Source organism: Cricetulus griseus, assembly GCF_003668045.3.
Source record: "Cricetulus griseus strain 17A/GY chromosome 1 unlocalized genomic scaffold, alternate assembly CriGri-PICRH-1.0 chr1_0, whole genome shotgun sequence".
NCBI lineage: Eukaryota > Metazoa > Chordata > Mammalia > Rodentia > Cricetidae > Cricetulus > Cricetulus griseus.
Window position 1 is genome coordinate 85,681,107 of NW_023276806.1, and position 18,733 is coordinate 85,699,839.

Below are 18,733 nucleotides of genomic sequence, written 5' to 3' on the forward strand. Positions count from 1 at the left end.
CTATTAGAGGTCTCTCTCTCTTTCCTTAATGTAGGTATCTTTAACTATAAACTCCCCTCCTAGAGATGCTTTCATTGCATATACTAGGTATAGGTATGTTGTGTTTTGGTTATAGGAGTCTTAAAATTCCCTTCTTGATTTCTTCAATGATTCATCATTCAACAGTCTGTTGATCAATCTCTGTGAGTTTGTATGTGTACTACAGTTTCTCTTTCTGTTTTATTCCAGTGTGGCCAGAGGGAAAAACCAAGAAATTGTTCCAATGTATGGCTATAGTTACTTGGACTGACAATCTTTTAGAGCTTGAAATACATCATTCCAAACTTGCCTGGTTTTTAGTTTCTCTTGAAAAATCTGCTTTTATTTTTATAAGCCTGTCTATATGTACCTGGTGTTTCTCATATAGCTTTCAGTGTATATTCTTTGCTCTCCATGTTTTATTTTTAACTACTTGATGTGAAGAAGTTTGTTTCTCTGGTCTCACTGGTTAAAAAAATCTACATACAGACTGTAGCTAGATAAAAATTTCTTTAGATTTGGGGAATTATCTACTATGATTTTATTGAAAATATTTCCTACGCCTTTAGCATGAAACTCTTCTGCATCTAAGATCCATAAATTTCATCTTTTCACAGTGTTCCCTGGATCTTTTATTCTTGTATATTCTGTTTGTATTTTCTTATTAATTTTTCCTTGTCACTAATGTTCCAATTCATCCACCTTGTCTTAAAGCTCTAATATTCTCTCTTTCCCTTTGCCCATTCTGTTGAAGTTTTTCCTCTGAGCTTTTTATTTGATTCAATGAATATTATACCTCCAGCATTTCAGATTGGTTTTCTTCTCAATTTCTCTTTACTGAATTCTATCTTCATATCTCATATTAGCTGTATTTCACTCAGATGTTTGTATTCTCTTGGAATTCACTTTTAAAAAAGGATGGAGGAAAAAAGGGATAAGAAGAACAGAGAGAAGGAAAACAAAAAAAGAGAAAATGTGAACAGTTAAACCTGCACTGGGCATTAAATAGAGTAGGAAAGAAAGTGAACTGGATGGGAGTAGTTCGAATACATTTTCTTTCCTGCTTGCTGGTTCCAGCTTTGACTTAAGCATTCCTTCCTGGACTACCAGATGCAAATCACATTCCTGAGTAATACCACTGGCACTCTCAATGGGAGGAGACAGTGCCTCCTGCTGAGCCTTCTGATTTTCTCTAGGTCTGCTGTTAAGTTACCTATTACGCTTTACAATTAAAACTAGCAATTTTTTGGCAATCACCCACCTTGTCTCACAATGTATCTAACTGCCCCTGGTTTATTGCCTCAGATTATAGCAGACCATGCCTGAGTGTTGTCCACCACCCTTTTTTTCCCTGAAAACATCCTAAAAAGCGAAAAAAACCTAAAAAGCACAATTGCTTCAAATGTAATTGCTATAGGATTAGCAAATGCTTAACTGAATTTGTATTTGGGTGTACATAAACTTTTTTTTGTTTTGTTTGAATTCAGCTTTGCTTGGGTATAATTTACACCAAATAATTGTACAGTTTTGAATTTTCAAAAAATTGTCTAACCACAATTATGATATACAATATTTATATCATCCCCAATGTTCTGTTTTGAGCTTTTGCAGAAAACCATCTCCCCAAATTCTACTTATACTAATATGCTTTGTTAGGTTTTCATTATCATGATGAAATACCTCACAGAAAGAACTTAAAGGACTCATTTTGTTCATAATTTCGGAGTTTCAGTCTATCATGGCAGAGCAGGGCAAAATGCAGGAAAGCTGCTCTGATCAAAGTGACTAGGAAGCGGTGAGAATACCCATGCCATGAGCTCTCTCCTTTTTCCCTGGTACTCTATCTGGGACTCCAGCCTGTTAGGATGGGACCAACCATATTCACCTTGTGTTTTTTGCCTCAGCTAATACTTTCCAGAAACTTCCCCCAATTATTCAAAGGTGTGCTTTACTAATCTAGGCACTTCTCAATTAAGTCAAGTTGGGCAATCAACATTAACTATCACAGGCTTTGTCAGTATAGTTCTGCCTTTTTCAAGAATCTCATATAATGAAATTATATAGTGTGTTATCTTTTATATATTTTCTTTGACTTAGAATAATGCTTTTGTAATTTATCCATGCTATTCTAGTCACCAAATGTTAACTAAATTTAGTTTTTTGTCTTTATAAATAAGGCTGCTGTAAGTATTCAAATGCTAGGTTTTGTGCAAATAAGTTTCTTTTGGTAAACATCTGTAAGTACACTTGCTGGTATGTATAGTAAGAGCATGTTAACATTATAAATGCTGTGTATTAGGAGCTCTTTTAGCACTGTGTTCTTGTTAACACTTGGTAGTTAGTTTTTTCAATGTAAAATTATTTGAACAAGTATAATATCATTTTGATTTTATTTTGAATTTGTTATTCATATAAGTGATTAAAAATCAGTGCACAAATATACCTTAAATATTTTAAAATGTTTGTCTTTTGTTGTTGATTGTTAAGAGTTCTTTAAATAGCCTTTTTTTATTTTTTAAAGCAACCCTTGGTCTTGTCTTTTCGTTTTAAAATATCAACCACATATCTTTAAGCGTATTATCATTTTTCAGGTTGAGGTCTATTTTTATCTTTGTTTTGTTTGTTTAAGATGGGGTGTCATGTAGTTAAATGGCCTTGAAATCACTATATATAGATGAAGATGGCCTTAGACTTCTGATCCCCCTACCTCTATATTCAGAGTATTAAGATTATGGGCACCTGCCACTATGCCTAGTTTTATGTGGTGCTGAGGCTCACATCCAGGGCTTCATACAAGAATGCTACCAACTGTGTTACACCCACAGCACAGGTATTCAGTTTTCACCACAGATTATAATCTTACACAGTATAGTCTATAATAATTTTCTTGTCTTTTCTTTCACGTTTAAAATTTAATCAATTTAGAAATATTATAAATTTGATGACAGTATACTAAGGAATTCATTCATTTAGATGTGATAGACCATACTCCAGTGGTTCAATGGTGCCAAATCCCTGGTGTTCATGTCATCATGTAACTTCTTCTGCCATTGAACATGAGCTGGACTTCTGGATCTGTTTTTTAAATAAATTGGTTATAACGGAACAGGATGTTACATTCAAAATTACATTATTTCAAAGACTGGGTTTTGTCTTAGGTGCTCTCTCATGCACAATGGCTAGGAGGGCTTGTGGAGATGTCTACATGAGGGAACATAGTAGCAGTTTTTTTTTAAATTTAAATTAGAAATAAGCTTCTTTTACATGTCAATCCCAGTTCCCTCTCTCTCCCCTCCTCCCCTGCACCCCACATACCCTCCTTCCCAACACCTTTCTGCTCCCCAGGGAGGGTGAGGCCTTCCATGGGAATCTTCAAAGTCTGTCAAGTTATCTGGAGCAAGACCTAGACCCTCCCCAGTGTGTCTAGCCTGAGAGAGTATTCCTCTATTGGAGAGGGCACCCAAAGTTCATTTTTGTACTGGGGTAAATACTGATCCACTACCAGTGGCCCTATAGATTGTCCAAACTTCCCAACTGACTTCCTCCTTCAGGGGGTCTAGAACAGCCCTATGCTGGTTTCCCAGCTATCAGTCTGGGGTCCATGAGCAACCCCTTTTTCAGGTCAGCTGTTTCTGTGGGTTTCAACAGCCTGGTCTTGACCACTTTGCTCATCACTGCTCCCTCTCTGTGACTGGATTCCAGGAGTATAGTTCAGTGTTTAGCTGTGGGTGTCTGCTTCTGCTTCTGCTTCCATCAGCTACTAGATGAAGGCTCTAGGATGGCATATAAGGTAGCCATCAATCTCATTATTGGGGAAAGGCACTTAAGGTATTGGGGTCAACCTTGTAGATCTCTGGACATTTCCCTAGTGCCAGAATTCTCTTTAAACCTGTAATGGCTCCTTCTATGATGGTATCCCTTTTCTTGCTTTCTATTCTTCCCCTGACTAGATCTTCCTGTTCCCTCGTCCTCCTCTCCCCTCCTCTGCTCCCCTTTTCTTTCTTTAAACTCCCTCTCCCCACCCCACCTGCTCCCCATTAGCTTAGGAGATCTTGTCCCTTTCCTCTTCTCCAGGGGACCATTTATGTCTCTTTTAGGATCCTCCTTGTTTACTAGCTTCTCTGGCAGTGTGGATTGTAGGCTGCTACTTCTTTGTTCTATGTCTAAAATCCATACATGCGTGAGTACACACATTTTTTGTCTTTTTGTGACTGGGTTAACTCACTCAGGATTTCTTCTAGTTCTATCCATTTGGCTGCAAATTTCAAGATTCCATTGTTTTGGGTTTTCTTTGTTTTTGTTTTTGTTTTTTTTTTTTCTGCTGAGTAGTACTCCATTGTGTAATGTACCACATTTTCTCCATCCATTCTTCAGTTGAGGGGCATCTAGGTTGCTTCCAGGTTCTGGCTATTACAAATAATGCTGCAATGAACATCGTTGAACAGATGTCCTTGTTGTATGAATGTGCTTCTTTTGGGTATATGCCTAAGAGTGGAATTGTTGGATCTTGTGGTAGATTCCCATTTTCCTGAGGAACAGCCATACTGATTTCCAAAGTGGCTGTACCAGTTGGCACTCCCACCAGCTGTGGAGGAGTGTTCCCCTTTCTCCACATCCTCTCCAGCATAAACTGTCATTGGTGTTTTTGATTTTAGTCATTCTGACAGGTGTAAGATGGTATCTCAGAGTTGTTTTGATTTGCATTTCTCTGATGGCTAAGGATGCTGAGCACTTTCTTATATGTCTTTCAGCCATTTTAGATTTCTCTATTGAGAATTCTCTATTTAGTTCTGTACCCCACTTTTTAACTGGATTATTTGGTGTTTTGGTGACTAGCTTCTTGAGTTCTTTGTAAATTTTGGAAATTAGCCCTCTGTCAGATGTGGGGTTGGTGAATATCTTTTCCTATTCTGTGGGCTGCCATTTTGTCTTGTTGACTGTGTCCTTTGCCTTACAGAAGCTTCTCAGTTTCAGGAGGTCCCATTTATTAATTGTTGATCTCAGTGTCTGTGTTACAGGTGTAATGTTCAAGAAGCTAATATACATTATAAGATAAACTCAAACTAGAGGGCAGCTGAAACAGGTACAAGAAGCTTATGAAACTTCTGACCAGAATAGCATATTTGAATGTTCTGGGAATTAGGATATGATTGTCTTTACAGGAATCATTATTCTGCCCACCACAGACATGTTCTTATAATAACACTAAAGTAATTTCAAGGAAAACCATCAATTTCTGCCAACTCAGCATAAAATGGTCACTGAAGATTGTGATGTTGTAAACATAGTTTGTGACTAAATTACCACTGTTGTGTGCTGAATGAAATGTCCATGAATTAATAGAATTCTTTATTACAGAAAAAAAGCCCAATTTGGAAAAACAAAACTAAAAAGATGCCAAAGCATCAATGTCTACAGAAAACTCTATCACAATGCCAGCATTATCTCTGCTCTATGCTATATTGTAACTATTATTTCTTGTTATAATTCAAAGGGAGCTTTTTCTCTTCATGTTTCTCTCCTTCTAGACACAGGGTCTCACTATGTAGTCCTGGCAGGCCTGGAACTTGATCAAAAGTATCCACTGTCAATCCTTGTTCTCTATTTGTCTTTATGCAAGTTTACTGATTGTTCTGTCATCTCCATTCTGCTACACTTACTCAATTTTTTCTTTCAAATGTAATTTTCAGCTCTATAATTTCTATTTTATATATAATATGTACAGTATTATATTTATACACATTAGAGATAGACATGTTATGTATAAATTTCACTTCCTTTGTTGAGATGTCATATATTTTCTTTCATGACAATCATTATTTTCCTTCACATATGGAGCAAAATTACAACTGCTTTAAATTTTTGCCTATTAATTCTATTATCTAGGTAACTTTAGGATAAGTCTTGTATCTAGAAAATGCATCATTTTTCCTGTTAAGTAATTTTGACTTCATTTTACAGAATGGGGCTGTTATGTTATAGAGGTTCCAAATCTTGTTATATTCTTCAGGAATGGTAAATCTTTCCTAAGAAGGTAATTAATGTGTTTGCCTTAGAATTCAAATCCTGTGTCTTAAATGGGAGATTAAATCTTGCTTGAATTTTGAATCTTCAGTAAACTGCTCTGAGTCTGACTTATGCAAATAGTTAAGCCTAAAAGAGATCTCTACAGAATTTATCCACAGGAAAGCTCTCTATCTTTCTTTCGGGATGCTGTCCATTCCCACCCTCACCAGATACTTTTCGGTAACCGTGGTAGTACTAAGCTCTGTCTTTGGTTCTTAGGCCAGATAGACTTTTGAGTCTTGTAGGAGCTTTGGCTGCTTTGCATGAAACATATGGAGCTTGGGCTCAAGGTAGAATTTTATTTTCTTTTTCTCATCTGCTGTGTCCTTTTCACTTTATGTATGCTTTGGCCATTTCCCAGAACCTTCTCCAGAAAGAAGTTTTTGTATTCATCCTATACTTCAGTGCTATCTGTAAGATCCATGGGTCCAGTTAGTCTGTATTTGTGATGTTTTTGTTTATTTATAAGGCTTTTTAATGATAAGGTTTATTTTTAAAAGAAAAAAATTTAAGAGTAATATTTTAACTCAGAAATTCCAGTATAAACAATGGCATTATTTAATGAAAATAGTAATTACTATCAGCAGTTAAGAAACATTATACATAACTGCTCCATAAATCATAAAGGATACTAGGCCATCATTAAACAATGTTTACTGAATATTTTCTAAATTAAAGTAACACTAGAGAACCCAAAGATCAGGCACAAAGTTAGCATCTGGTACAATCTTTATATAAAACCACTGAGTATGATCAATGTGTCCTACTTCCCTTTTATGTTCCCAAGGTCAATAGATGGTTTAGTAAATGTATCACCTTAATAAATTATTTAATTTAATATTAAATAATGAATACTATTTTTTTTAGAATTGGAGTGCAAGAGTTAGGTCAAAGGACAGATTATCTGAAATATAAATTCATTCTTTTCCTTGTTTATTCTCACATGTGTTTATGCTATGTATAATGGCTATAAAAATAAATTGTAAGCATGAATCAGTTTTATAGTTAACTACTACAAATTTGCCTTATATTTTTGACAATGGTTGCCAGGATGTGAAGAATGCTATGAAGTGTTGAAGAGTATGACTGATGGTCTTTTTCATGCTAAGCATGAAGAAAGTTTTTTCTTTTTTTGATGTGTAAGTCTGTTTCTGATCTGTTACTATTTTTGATCTCAAATCCTGGATTCCTTGCCTTTGCTCAGAGGATCATCCAACAGCTTAAATTACACTCCTGCTAGACTTTTAAAAGATACTAATTACATATCAAATTATACATTTAATTAAGGGCTACTCATTTTGCTATAACTAGGCATATAATAAACCCAAATACTCTCAGAAAACAAGATAATTATGAAACCTCAAGGCCTCATTTATTTCACTGGGACCATTCACCATTCCTTGTCACCTGAGGTGTTCATTGCATATCATTTCTTTCTCCCTCCCCCATCTTTGCAATAATAAATGAGAAGTCCCTTTCCAAACAAGGCCAGTTCTGTTAAGGAAGCAGGCAAAGAAAACAAAAGGTGGCTGCATGGCAACATCCAACCCCTTCGAAGCATCCAGCACAAGTCTCCTACTTGGTAGTGCTGCCAAGGTGACAGCCTTCACTATATGAAAACTTGTTTTAAAGAACCTAAGCACACACCTTTAATCCCAGCACTCAGGAGGAGCAATCAGGTGGACCTCTCTTGAGTTCCAGGTTAGCCTGGCCTACACAAGAGTTCCAGGCCAGTCAGGCCTACAGAGTAGGACCCTATCTCAAACAAAACAAAATAAAAAACAAAATTTAAAAATAAAATACCAAAAACCTGTTTCTCAAGGCAAGGACTGTCACCTTATAAAGCACTCCCCATCCCTATCTATTAAAGTGACTAATTCTCACCAGAAGTTCCACCAAGATGGCAGTTACGGTCACCACCTAAGCCCTGCTACTGCATAGGAGGTCTTCAGATCCGAGGCAACTGAATCCCAAATTGCCCCAATCATCAGCAGCCTGGGCCTCCAGCCATAGAAAGCTGTTCAGAAGCTGGGTAGCCTAGTCCTCACCTCCCACCAGCAAATTCTCTTCTTATCTCACCTCAGGCCCCTAAATCCTCTTCACATCCCTAATCCTGCTCAGCTCATTCTCTGTCATGCCCTCCATTTCTTCTTGTCTTATAGCCTTAAAACCTCTCATGTGCCACATCTTGATCTTTTCACCTAATGCTCCCCAAATCTCTTCAGCTTGTCCCCACTTCTCTCATTCCCCATTCTCCTCATGCCCCCATTTCTCCTCACATCCATTCCTCCTCACAGACACTTCTCACTCCCACTCCCCCTCATTCCCACTCCTCCTCAGACCTGTTACTCTTCACTCCCACTCTTCACACCCACTCCTCCTCACACCCATTCCTCCTCACTCCTTTCACTCCCTTCACTCCTCACTACTCCTCACAACCATTCCTCCTCACTGCCACTCCTCCTCACACCTGTTACTCCACACTCCCACCCCTCCTCACTCCCACTCCTCCTCACAGCCACTTCTCCTCACTCCCATCACTCCTCACAACCACTTCTCACTCCCATCACTCCTCACTCCCACCCCTCCTCACTCCCACTCCTCCTCACACCCATTCCTCACACCTGTTACTCCACACTCCCACCCCTCCTCACTCCCACTCCTCCTCACACCCACTCCTCACACCTGTTACTCCACACTCCCACCCCTCCTCACTCCCACTCCTCCTCACACCTGTTACTCCTCACTCCCACTCCTCCTCACACCTGTTACTCCTCACTCCCACTCCTCCTCACACCTGTTACTCCTCACTCCCACTCCTCTTCACACCCACTCCTCCTCACAGCCACTTCTCCGCGCCTCCCGCCCGCCGTCCACCCCACAACCTGCCGGGCCGTTGCCCACGTCCCCTGGCCCTTCGGAGCGGGCGTGCGGCTGGGGCACTCACGCGAAGAAGGGGTCGTCCTCGAAACTGCTGCCCAGCATCCGGAACATCGTGGCAGCACGGCAGGCGGCGGGCGCGGGGTGGAAATGGGCGCAGCTTTCCGCGCCGCCACCAGCCTGCTCCCCACAGGCTTCAAGCGTCAGCCCGCGGCAAAAGCCGCGCCCGCGACTAAGGCGGGGCCTGACGCCTGATGCTTTCCCATTGGCCCCGACCCTATGACGTCACTGAGGTAAGGTGGGGAAGAGGAGGACGGTGCGCGGCTGCCATGGCAACCGCAGTAAACACACGAGAGGCTTGAAGTTTGGCTGGAGGCCCAAGGCGACCGACCTTTCAGCGAGGCTCCTGAGAGACAGCTTGGTATCAGAGCTGTGGGAGCCAAAACTTTAGACCGGCTCTTCATGACCTTGTCCAAATCGCCCTTGGTCCCGACCATTCTCTGGTAGCTGGTCAAATAATGAAAAAAAGGTTTTAAGTACAATTATCAAGTAGTGTATTCACCACTTCTTGAAGGAAACAAGATGAAGCCTATCCGATTTCAAAAACAAAACAAATGCATGTTTATGCGACCTAAAACTCAAAGCAATACATTAAAGATGTAGACACAGAATCAAAAAATGAAAGAAGAAATTGCTCTCTTTTTGGTCCCCTCCTTGTCCATTTCAAGGATCTCACGTTGAAGCTCATAAGTCTGTAACACGTTACCAGAATTCTTAACAAGCAGGATTGGGCACAAGATCTGCAACAAGCAGCCATATCTAACTAACTAAAATTCTCTTTCTATTAATTACATTATGGTATAAAGGAAACTTCTATTCATGACAAAAAAAACCACTTATTTTCATCTTAAAGCAGTTAGATACCTTATTGATAAGACCAAATATTTTACACGATATTCAGGAAATGGTACTGGTGAGATTTAGATACGGTATTATGGGGGGGGAGCAACATTAAAGTAATTATCCAATTGTTAAGGCTTGGGAAGTATTACATAGGCCCTTCCAAGAGCTGGGGACAGAGAAGAAAGAAGAGAAGGACAATGGATGATGACAAGGAAGGGAGGAAAAGCATCTTGCATAGACACCCTCAATTTGCTTGTTCCCACACTCTCTGGGGAGTACCCTTAGGGAGGTGGAGGGGTGTCCACGGCTCTTCAGGGCCCTGTGGGAGAGAAGTGGCATGCTGCCACTTGGAAGAAGTGTGCAGGATTTGGAAGTGGCAGGAGTACTCAGGGTTATTTTTGGAGCTGGAAATTTAATCCTTTGAACCTTTACCCCTCCCTCATTTCACCAGGTTTCTCTGACAGTCCTAGTTTCCTGAGCCTATTGGCTTGAGGCAGGGCAGACTTCACAGCCCTTCCAGGAAATAAATAGGCTATTTTAATTTTCCTCTGGCCTCAGCATGATGCTCAGATAGCATAATGGATCAGGGAACTTGTAAACTACTTCCATGGCAAAACTTTCTGTACAACATCAAGAATTAGTTTGTTTAGCACAAAGCAAATGTAAAAGAGATCAAACTCTTAAAAACTATAAAATGAATGCAAACTGTAGTATGACAAGCAATAATATTAAAATACTTCTGCATTGATGCTAAAGAAAGAAAATTGTGAGAAAAAGTTCCATCTTGTTGCATGGAGTTTACCACATTGTTAAACAGAACACTTCAGTTTGGGGACAGGCTGGTAGGGGTCACCCAGACCTACAAACACAGTTTAGACACATTGTATAATGCCTTTTCTTTAAAAAGGTGATAGAAGAAAAAGAATTGGAACCAAAAGCTCATGACATCTACGAAAGAAGGGGTGGGTCAGGAGAGGATGAACACCCCACTAAGGAAGCACTACAGATATAGTGAAGGACTTAAAAATTAGCAAAGAAATATAGTCCAGAAACTGACCAAGGCTACTACTATGACTTAGTGCCTGGAATTTACCAGCCACCAGCAATTACTCCCTTACAAGGCCATAAGATAACTGGGTATCAAGAATTCCCAGATGGCCACCCTCCCCGAGGGGCTCATGAAGGAAACAGATTGCCCCACTGGCCAATGTGTCAATCATTAACAATTAAGGGTCCCTGTGAAACAAAGAGATAGCTACCATTAGCTAGCACATCCTGAGGTCTGCAGGTTTTACAACTGGTGGGGCCAGGAGGCTATCTGATTCCCAGGCCTCCCCTCAAGACAAAGGGCTTCCTAGGAACCCATGACTCTGGTCACATATTCAATGGACAGAGAGTCGAGGGCCCTTCCTAAGCTTATGGTTTGTGCCTTTAAAAACGCCTGTGCCTCGGGGACGGGGCTGCTCTCTAGCCTGAATGCTGAGAGAGCCCATTTGTACAAACGTCTACCTTTCATTAAAGCCTCTTGCTGTTTGCATCAAGTTTCCGCCTCCCCCTGGTGGTTGGGGTGGCCACAGTCCTGGGAAAAGATTCTGGAGGCCTGAGCATCCGGGGGTCTTACAATAGACCAAGCTGAGAGGAGAGGACCTTGGAAATTGTTGTAAAGACAATTATGATAACTGTTATTTGTGAAACATTCCTGCAGTTAATGCTGTATGAGGGTGGATTAGAAATTAAAAGGTAGTAAGTGCTAATCCCAAAATTAGGAAGAGAGGGAATGGATCATACAGTTTATTAGTAGTCTTCACTGAGAAAGTGAATTTGAGCAAAATGCTATAGGAGGGAAATACACATAACTTTTCAGTCCCTTACAAAGATGCCTGGTATCTCACATGTATAGATAGCTCTATTCATGTGACTTGGAACTCACCTTCAAAGAGTAAAAAACTAAGCTTTATTTATTAGGGTAATAGTTCTCAGTTATTCTAATGTTTCAAACATTGTTCTAAGTGCTTCCAAGTTCGTTTTCTCAGTTAAACTTTCCAATACCATGTATAATAAGATGCTTCTCCTTGATTACATATGAAACATTGGTGTCCAGAGAAGCGACGGTGCACTTTAGACTAAGATTTGTCCTGCTCCAAAGTTTATATTATCTCCACTATCCTACTTGGCCTCCCTGCAAAGTTTAAAAGGGTCACATACTAGTATGTTTGTGTGGTAAATTTAATATTCACACATGTAATCTCTAGTCACACAACTGCTTATGTTTTCTTTGGAAAAACACTGACCAAATCAAGGAAAGACTTCCAGAGAAATGCATGCAATATGGTCAATTCTACACTCTACACTCTAGCCAAGAGTTCAAAATGTCAGCGAGGTTTTGTTTTGTTTTTTCAAGACAAGGTTTCTCTGTGTAGCTTTGGAGCCTGTCCTGGAACTCAACTCTGGAGACCAGGCTGGCCTCTGAAATCACAGACATCTTCCTGCCTCTGCCTCCTGAGTGCTGGGAAGATTTTTTACATTATTATAGTTCTCTATAATCCTTAGTTTTAGGCTGTTATAAACATCTTCATGTTGATTTTAGTTCACCCAAGGCCTCTGTGCCCCAGCCTCTTTTAACAGCACTTAGACATTGTACCTGGTAAGTTTTATTGTCAACCTGACACAACCCAGGGTCAGTTGGGAAAAGGGAACCTCAACTGAGCTATTGTTTCAGTCAGATTGGCCTGTGGCCATGCATTGGAGGAACTGTTTTGGTTGATGATGTATGTGGATGGCTCAGCCCACAGTAGGAGGCACAGGCCCTAGGCTTCAGAGCCTCAGCTGTATAAGAAAGCAAGTAAAGACCAAGCCAGTGAGTAAGCAAGCCATTCCTCCACAATCTCTGCTTCCAAGTTCCTGCTTGGAGCTTCTTCCTTGACTTCCCTTGGGGACCTGCTGTAACCTGGAGGCATAAACAGAAATAAACCCTATCCTCCACAAATTGCTTTTAACCATGTTGTGTATCATGGAAACAGGATGAAACTAGGACAAATGTGCTCCTAGAATGAGATGTTAGATCAACTCATAATTTGTCATGTGACAACTTTGGAGGGAAACATAATACCTTGGAGGTGTTGGCATATGTAAACAGCACCAAGTTACAGATATGAAAGTATTTCTTTTTTAAAAAAAACAAGATTTCTTTATATTCTTTTATGTGTATGTGTATTCTGCCTGCATGCACAGTTACATGCATGCCTAGTATGATGAATGTCCTCAAACTTGAATTACAGACAGCTGTGAGCTGCCGTGTGAGTGCTGAGAATTGGACCCAGGTCCTCTAGAGGAACAGCCAGTACTCTTAACTGCTGAGTTATCTCTCTAGCCCCCAAAGAGCTTCTTCTTGGGTTAAGGGGAAAGGGTTTGAGACAGAGTTTTTCTATGTAACAGCCCTGGCTGTCCTGGAACTCACTTTTGTAGACCAGGCTGGCCTCGGACTCACAGAGATCTGCTTACCCTTGTCCCCGTCCCCAACTGCTTGGATTAAAGGTGTGGACCAGAAAGTATTACTAATACCCCAGAAAACTTCCTCAGGATACTTCCTAGGCCACACCCCTCAAGGGTAAGTAACATTCTAAGATTTGCTTTTTTCCTTGAACTTACCTCTATTGCAGCATGTAGTAGTGGCAGTTTACTCTTTCTTACTGTGTATGAAGTTACCGTCTATTCTTGATGAAGTTTTGCACTTGCTCCTCTATTTGGCTTTCAAATATAAGGCTGATATGACTATGTTTGTATGTTTTAAAAATCAACATTCTGTTATTCTAAAGTTTTTATTTTGAGATTCTCAATTTTTTCTTTTTTTATAAAAAGAATTTTTTATTTATTATGCACACAGTGTTCTGCCAGCATGTATGAGGACACCAGATATCATTATAGATGGTTGTGAACCACCATGAGGTTGCTGAGAGTTGAACTCAGGATGTCTGGAAGATCAGTCAGTGCTCTTAACCTCTGAGCCATCTCTCCAGCCCCTCAAATTTTTTTCTTAAAGAGAGGTATTTTTATTTTTTTCATAAAGAGCAGTATTTTCCTATTGATTTGTCACATAAAAGTTCAGCAATGTTTTCTGTTTATATACACTGAATTTTCCAGAAAAAAAGGAGAAAAAGTATACCCATGTTCAAGATACTACAAGACTTTGTGACTGCAGAAAACAAGACTGTTGCAGGCTCAGAGCCAAGTTATCTTGGCCTCTTTTAGTCCCTTTTAAAGCCATTCATTGCCCAACCCTGTTTCTTTTTCATTATCAAAACCTGTTACATGTATTCTTAGCAGACCACTGGCTTCCACCAATCCAAAGGCTAAGAAAGTCGACTGAGAGCAGCTGAAGTCCATAGCAGAGTTTTCTCAACTTAGCTACTGCTTGGTTACTTATGGTATTTGGTATGACTTAATTTGTGACTTTAATAGTTCTGTGTTTAATTAAAATTTCCTTTAATAGCTTTCATGGTGGGACATCTTATTCAGGGCAACCCGACTCTATGTTACTATGTGTTATTCTTTTGTTTAAGCTGCAGCTGCTGATATAAAGAAAGGAACAAAGGATAAACAACCCACGTGGAGTTTATTTACCAGAAAAGGGGGGAGAAGGGGATGGGTAGTCAGCCAACCCAAGAGGAGCCAAAAGGAAGAGAGGGATGGGTGGCAGGACCTTTTAAAGGAAATGTTGCATATGCGCACTGGGGTTTTGCACCTCACAGGTTGCAATGCATGGCAGGTGAGTGCTCGGTTGTTAGGGGGCGGGGTCAGGGTCAGGGTCATCCAGGTGTATTGTTCTTACACTATGGCCATTCATATTTGGCTAAGAAAGAGCTATTTCTTATTCCCTTTGAGGTGAGATCTGTATTTTCCATTTACATAGATAAGAAGTAACACTTTTAAAAAAGAAAATAGAACTATGGAATCAAAACCAACTGAAAAGTAGAAAAGTTTCTTTAGAAAATAGCAGAGGCCCTCTGCTCTCAGGAGTGGTTTAAGGAGGCTATTTGGAGAGCTGTTTTTTTAAAAGTTATTTTTGGAGAGAATTGGCAATACAACCAAGGGAATCTGTTGAGAGCTACTGAGGACTAGAATGTCTTCATTCCTTTGTGATGTGTTTCGATGCCTTCACTAGTTACAAAAGTAAGATTATCTGCTTCCAGTCACTCTTAGGTCAAAGTTCAGTGTTATCTGTAGTGTGTATTTGCTATGTGTGTATGTGTGTGTGTTTGTGTGTGTGTGGTTGATGTGTGTGTGTGGTTGACTCCTTCCCATCGTACTTTCCTTTCTAATTATATCATCCACACACACACACACACACACACACACACACACACACACACACACACACATATACATATACATGTATGTGTATATATGTGAAAATATAGAATCCACATATGGAAGAAACAATGATATTTGTTTTTATGAGCTGGGTTACTTAATAAAAGTTCCTATAGCCAGGGCACATTGATTCACAGAACCCATCCCTATTTCATCGAGGAAAACATGAGCTGTTGTAGAAGGATAAGAAGTTTTTCTAAAGCATACTTGCTAGGAGGTGGTCGGGTTGGAATTGGAAGTTTGGTGGTAGGTTGTGGAATCCAGTTTTTAATCAACACATTGGTATGAGCTCTTCTGCCCCCCTTTTCTCAACAAACAGCCAAACCCAAAGAAACCAAACCAAACTAAACCAAAACTCATTGTGTCCCTTACTGTCAGTTGAGGAGTGGAGTTAAAAAACACAGACACCAATTGGAGTTAGTCAAATAAAAGGCAGGGAGGGAAGTGGACGATGGCAATGGGATTAATAATCAAAGTAGCAAACAACTTTATTGAGCTTCTACAGTGTGCTGGACACAGCTTCAATGCTGGAAAGACTGGACAGGCAAACACTAGTACTATGCTTATTGTGCAAGAACGGGGGGGGGGGGGTCTCTCAGCCAGAGGAGAAACCCCATTCCTGTCATCCTGCTGTGTCTTTGTAGGGACCTAGAGGGGTGGGCCTGTAGGTTGCTGCAGGGGCTGGCTTCCTGCTGAAGGAGCAGGCTACTGTTTAGTGCTCAGATGTCCTTGCAGAGATTCATGCCCACTGGTCACTGGATTTTACATGAATTCTCTTAATTTTTTAAAGTTCACAACTAATTAAAAACAAAGTGCCTCTGAGCAGGCCACAGAAAACAAGCCTGTGGCTGAATTTGGCTGCAGGCTGCAGCTTGTGATCCAGTTACTGTGAGTGTTTTCATGGATGAAAGAGACACATGAACCCTGTAACATCCACACACTGGCTTCTCCACACGTAACTCTAAACTAGACCGACAGCAAATCATGTGTTCAGAGAGGTAAGATGTACCCTGGCCTCTGGCATGAGGCCCTCTGGACACCAGTCCCCAGACACATCATCGAGGTCCAGATTTTAAAATGTCAGGGTCACAAGGCAGTAATTCATTTCTGCGGGACATTTAGACTGCAAACTAATTTTCACCGGAATCACAAAATTTAGTTCAAGTTTGTCAGATTCAATGTATTCTATTACTTTTAAAATCCATTCTAGTAAATTTTAAATTTGATTGAAATTATATTGGCTTCTGGACTAAAATACTTACATTTCATTTTTTTCTAGATTGTCTCTCAGATAGTTTTGATAAAATGTTAGAATAAAATAGTTCACACAAAACAGTTTGTGAATAAAACTGTCTGCTTCCAAGATTTTACCGTCTTAGTGTTTGCTGTCACGGAGCTAGCACATACAGTAGTTGTATAGTAAACCTACACTTTACTTTCTTTTTGTGATACCGGAGATTGAACCCAGGGCCTTACATCTGCTATGTGAGCACTGGGATGCTTCTCCCCCTGGCCAGTTGAAAAATCTTTCCTCCTTTTATTTACGTATTGTAATACTGGAGATCGTACTCATGAGGCCAGGCATTGTTATATATTAATTGTTCAGATGTCTACTAGTAACTTGTATGAAAGTAATCAGAATAGGCCAGAACAAAATAATCAGAGTTAATTATTACATTGGGCTTGAAATAGCAGCCAACAATTAACTGGCAAATTTGAAAGTGTGTCTTAACCAAACACTGTAGTGCACAGTTCCTGTATTTGCTCGAGTCTTTCTAACTTACCTTTTCTGCTTCCATTGTCTCTTTTCGCTGATTTGTTTCTTCTGATTTAATAAACGCTGTGTTTTATCTAGATTTATTCTGTGAATTTTGATAAAAAAAACACCTGATGCTTTCCTAGAATGGATACTAGTAGGTATACATAAAGAAAGCAATAAGGTAGCCACCATTAATTTGATGGCAGTGTTGAGATATTGGCCTCTGATGAGAACAAACTCATTAAGGGATACTCGCTGACATGATAAAGTGCCAGTGACGATCTCAGAGTGATGTCTCTAATTGCCCAGGCTTTTTTTTACATTAGGTATCTGCATGAATTATAACTCTTCAGTGAAGATAAAAAGGCTTCTGCAAGAAATTGCCCCAGTGCTATAAGGGCTGTCAGACTGGAGGGCACCTCAAATGAGATTAATGATGTCAGCACTAATATAAGAAGATTTAGCATAACCAAAATTATGGCTTCTGCAGAAACCTGCCAGCACTCATTTATTTTGAATAAATATTATTTTTAATTAAAGTCCTAAGGTGGGTTATTCCTGAAATAATGAGATCTACAGTGATTTCCTTTGGGAATTAATTTTCTCTCTTAATTCACAGTCATTTTGATGGTTATGGCTCATAGAGCCTTACTCTTGACAGTCAGCTTTGTAGAACATGCTGCTTTTCAGCTAAAGACACTAAATAATCCAGTGTTTGTTATAATACAGGCCTCTCATTTTCTAACTCTACTTGTCATTTAGTTCAAACACATTTACAAGATACTGCCCATAAATGTCTATGGTGAATCTGCTTTGTAAAAATAAGAAAATTGCTCATAAGAAAAAAAAGAAAATTTACTCTAAAAAACAAAATGATGGCCAACATAAACTCAGAGAATTGTATTATTCCTACTTTTACTGTCTCTGTTTTTTTTTCCTGAGTGTTATGTTATGTTATGTTAAATATTCTACACATACAAATTCCCACTCACATAGGAACTTGACATAATGGAAATTTTCTGTTTTCATGAAACAAAGAAGCTTGCAACAGTGAATCTGAACTCTACAGCTCAAGTTCAGGGCACAATGCCAGGTAGCCTCTCTAATAATAGTAGCAATTGCCCAGCATAAAGCTGACTGACTTAGTCAGTGTTCCATTGCTGTGAACAGACACGACCACAACAATTCTCAGAAGAGAAAGCATTAAGTTGGGGCCTGCTTACAGTTTTAGAGGTTTAGTCCAGTATCATCATGGTAGGGGAACATGGTAGCACACAGGCAGACAGTGCTGGAGAAGTACCTGAAAGTTCTACATCTGGATCCATAGACAGCAGGAAGATAGAGAGCCTCTGGGCCTGACTTGGGCCTTTGAAATCTCAAGGCCCATCCCCAGTGACACACTTCCTCCAACAAGGCCATATCTCCTAATCCTTTCAAATATTGCCACTCTCTGGTGATCAAACATTAAAATCTATGAGCCTATGGGAGCCATTCTTATTCAAACTACCATACTAACATTCATATAAATATTAGTACTCACCAGTACATGGCTTAAGCAGTTTTTCAGTGACTCAGTATAGTTGATGTTTTATTATTGCTGCATCCCAAACCCTAACTCCTGTGCTATAAAACAATCACATTATTAGCATAATAACTTCAGTGGATGAAGACCTTAGACAGACAAATGATGATGTGCTTGTGTTGGGGCCTTAGTGGGAAGACTATGTGACTGGAGGG

At 39.8% G+C, this 18,733-nt stretch overlaps 1 protein-coding gene across 5 annotated transcripts in view; it reads right to left on the reverse strand.

The window, feature by feature from the left end:
• Nucleotides 1-9,197, reverse strand: part of Mlf1 (myeloid leukemia factor 1) — a 29,611-nt gene extending 20,414 nt beyond the window's left edge. For 4 of the 5 annotated variants that reach the window (XM_035451505.1, XM_027391753.2, XM_027391755.2 and 1 more), the window contains exon 1: nucleotides 9,032-9,197. In XM_035451505.1, the coding sequence (XP_035307396.1) occupies nucleotides 9,032-9,078 (47 nt within the window). In that variant the 5' untranslated portion in view covers nucleotides 9,079-9,197. Of the gene's footprint in view, nucleotides 1-7,731; nucleotides 7,823-9,031 lie in introns of those variants that run through there. The other variant, XM_035451506.1, reaches the window with a different exon arrangement.
• Nucleotides 9,198-18,733: the final 9,536 nt, after the last annotated feature.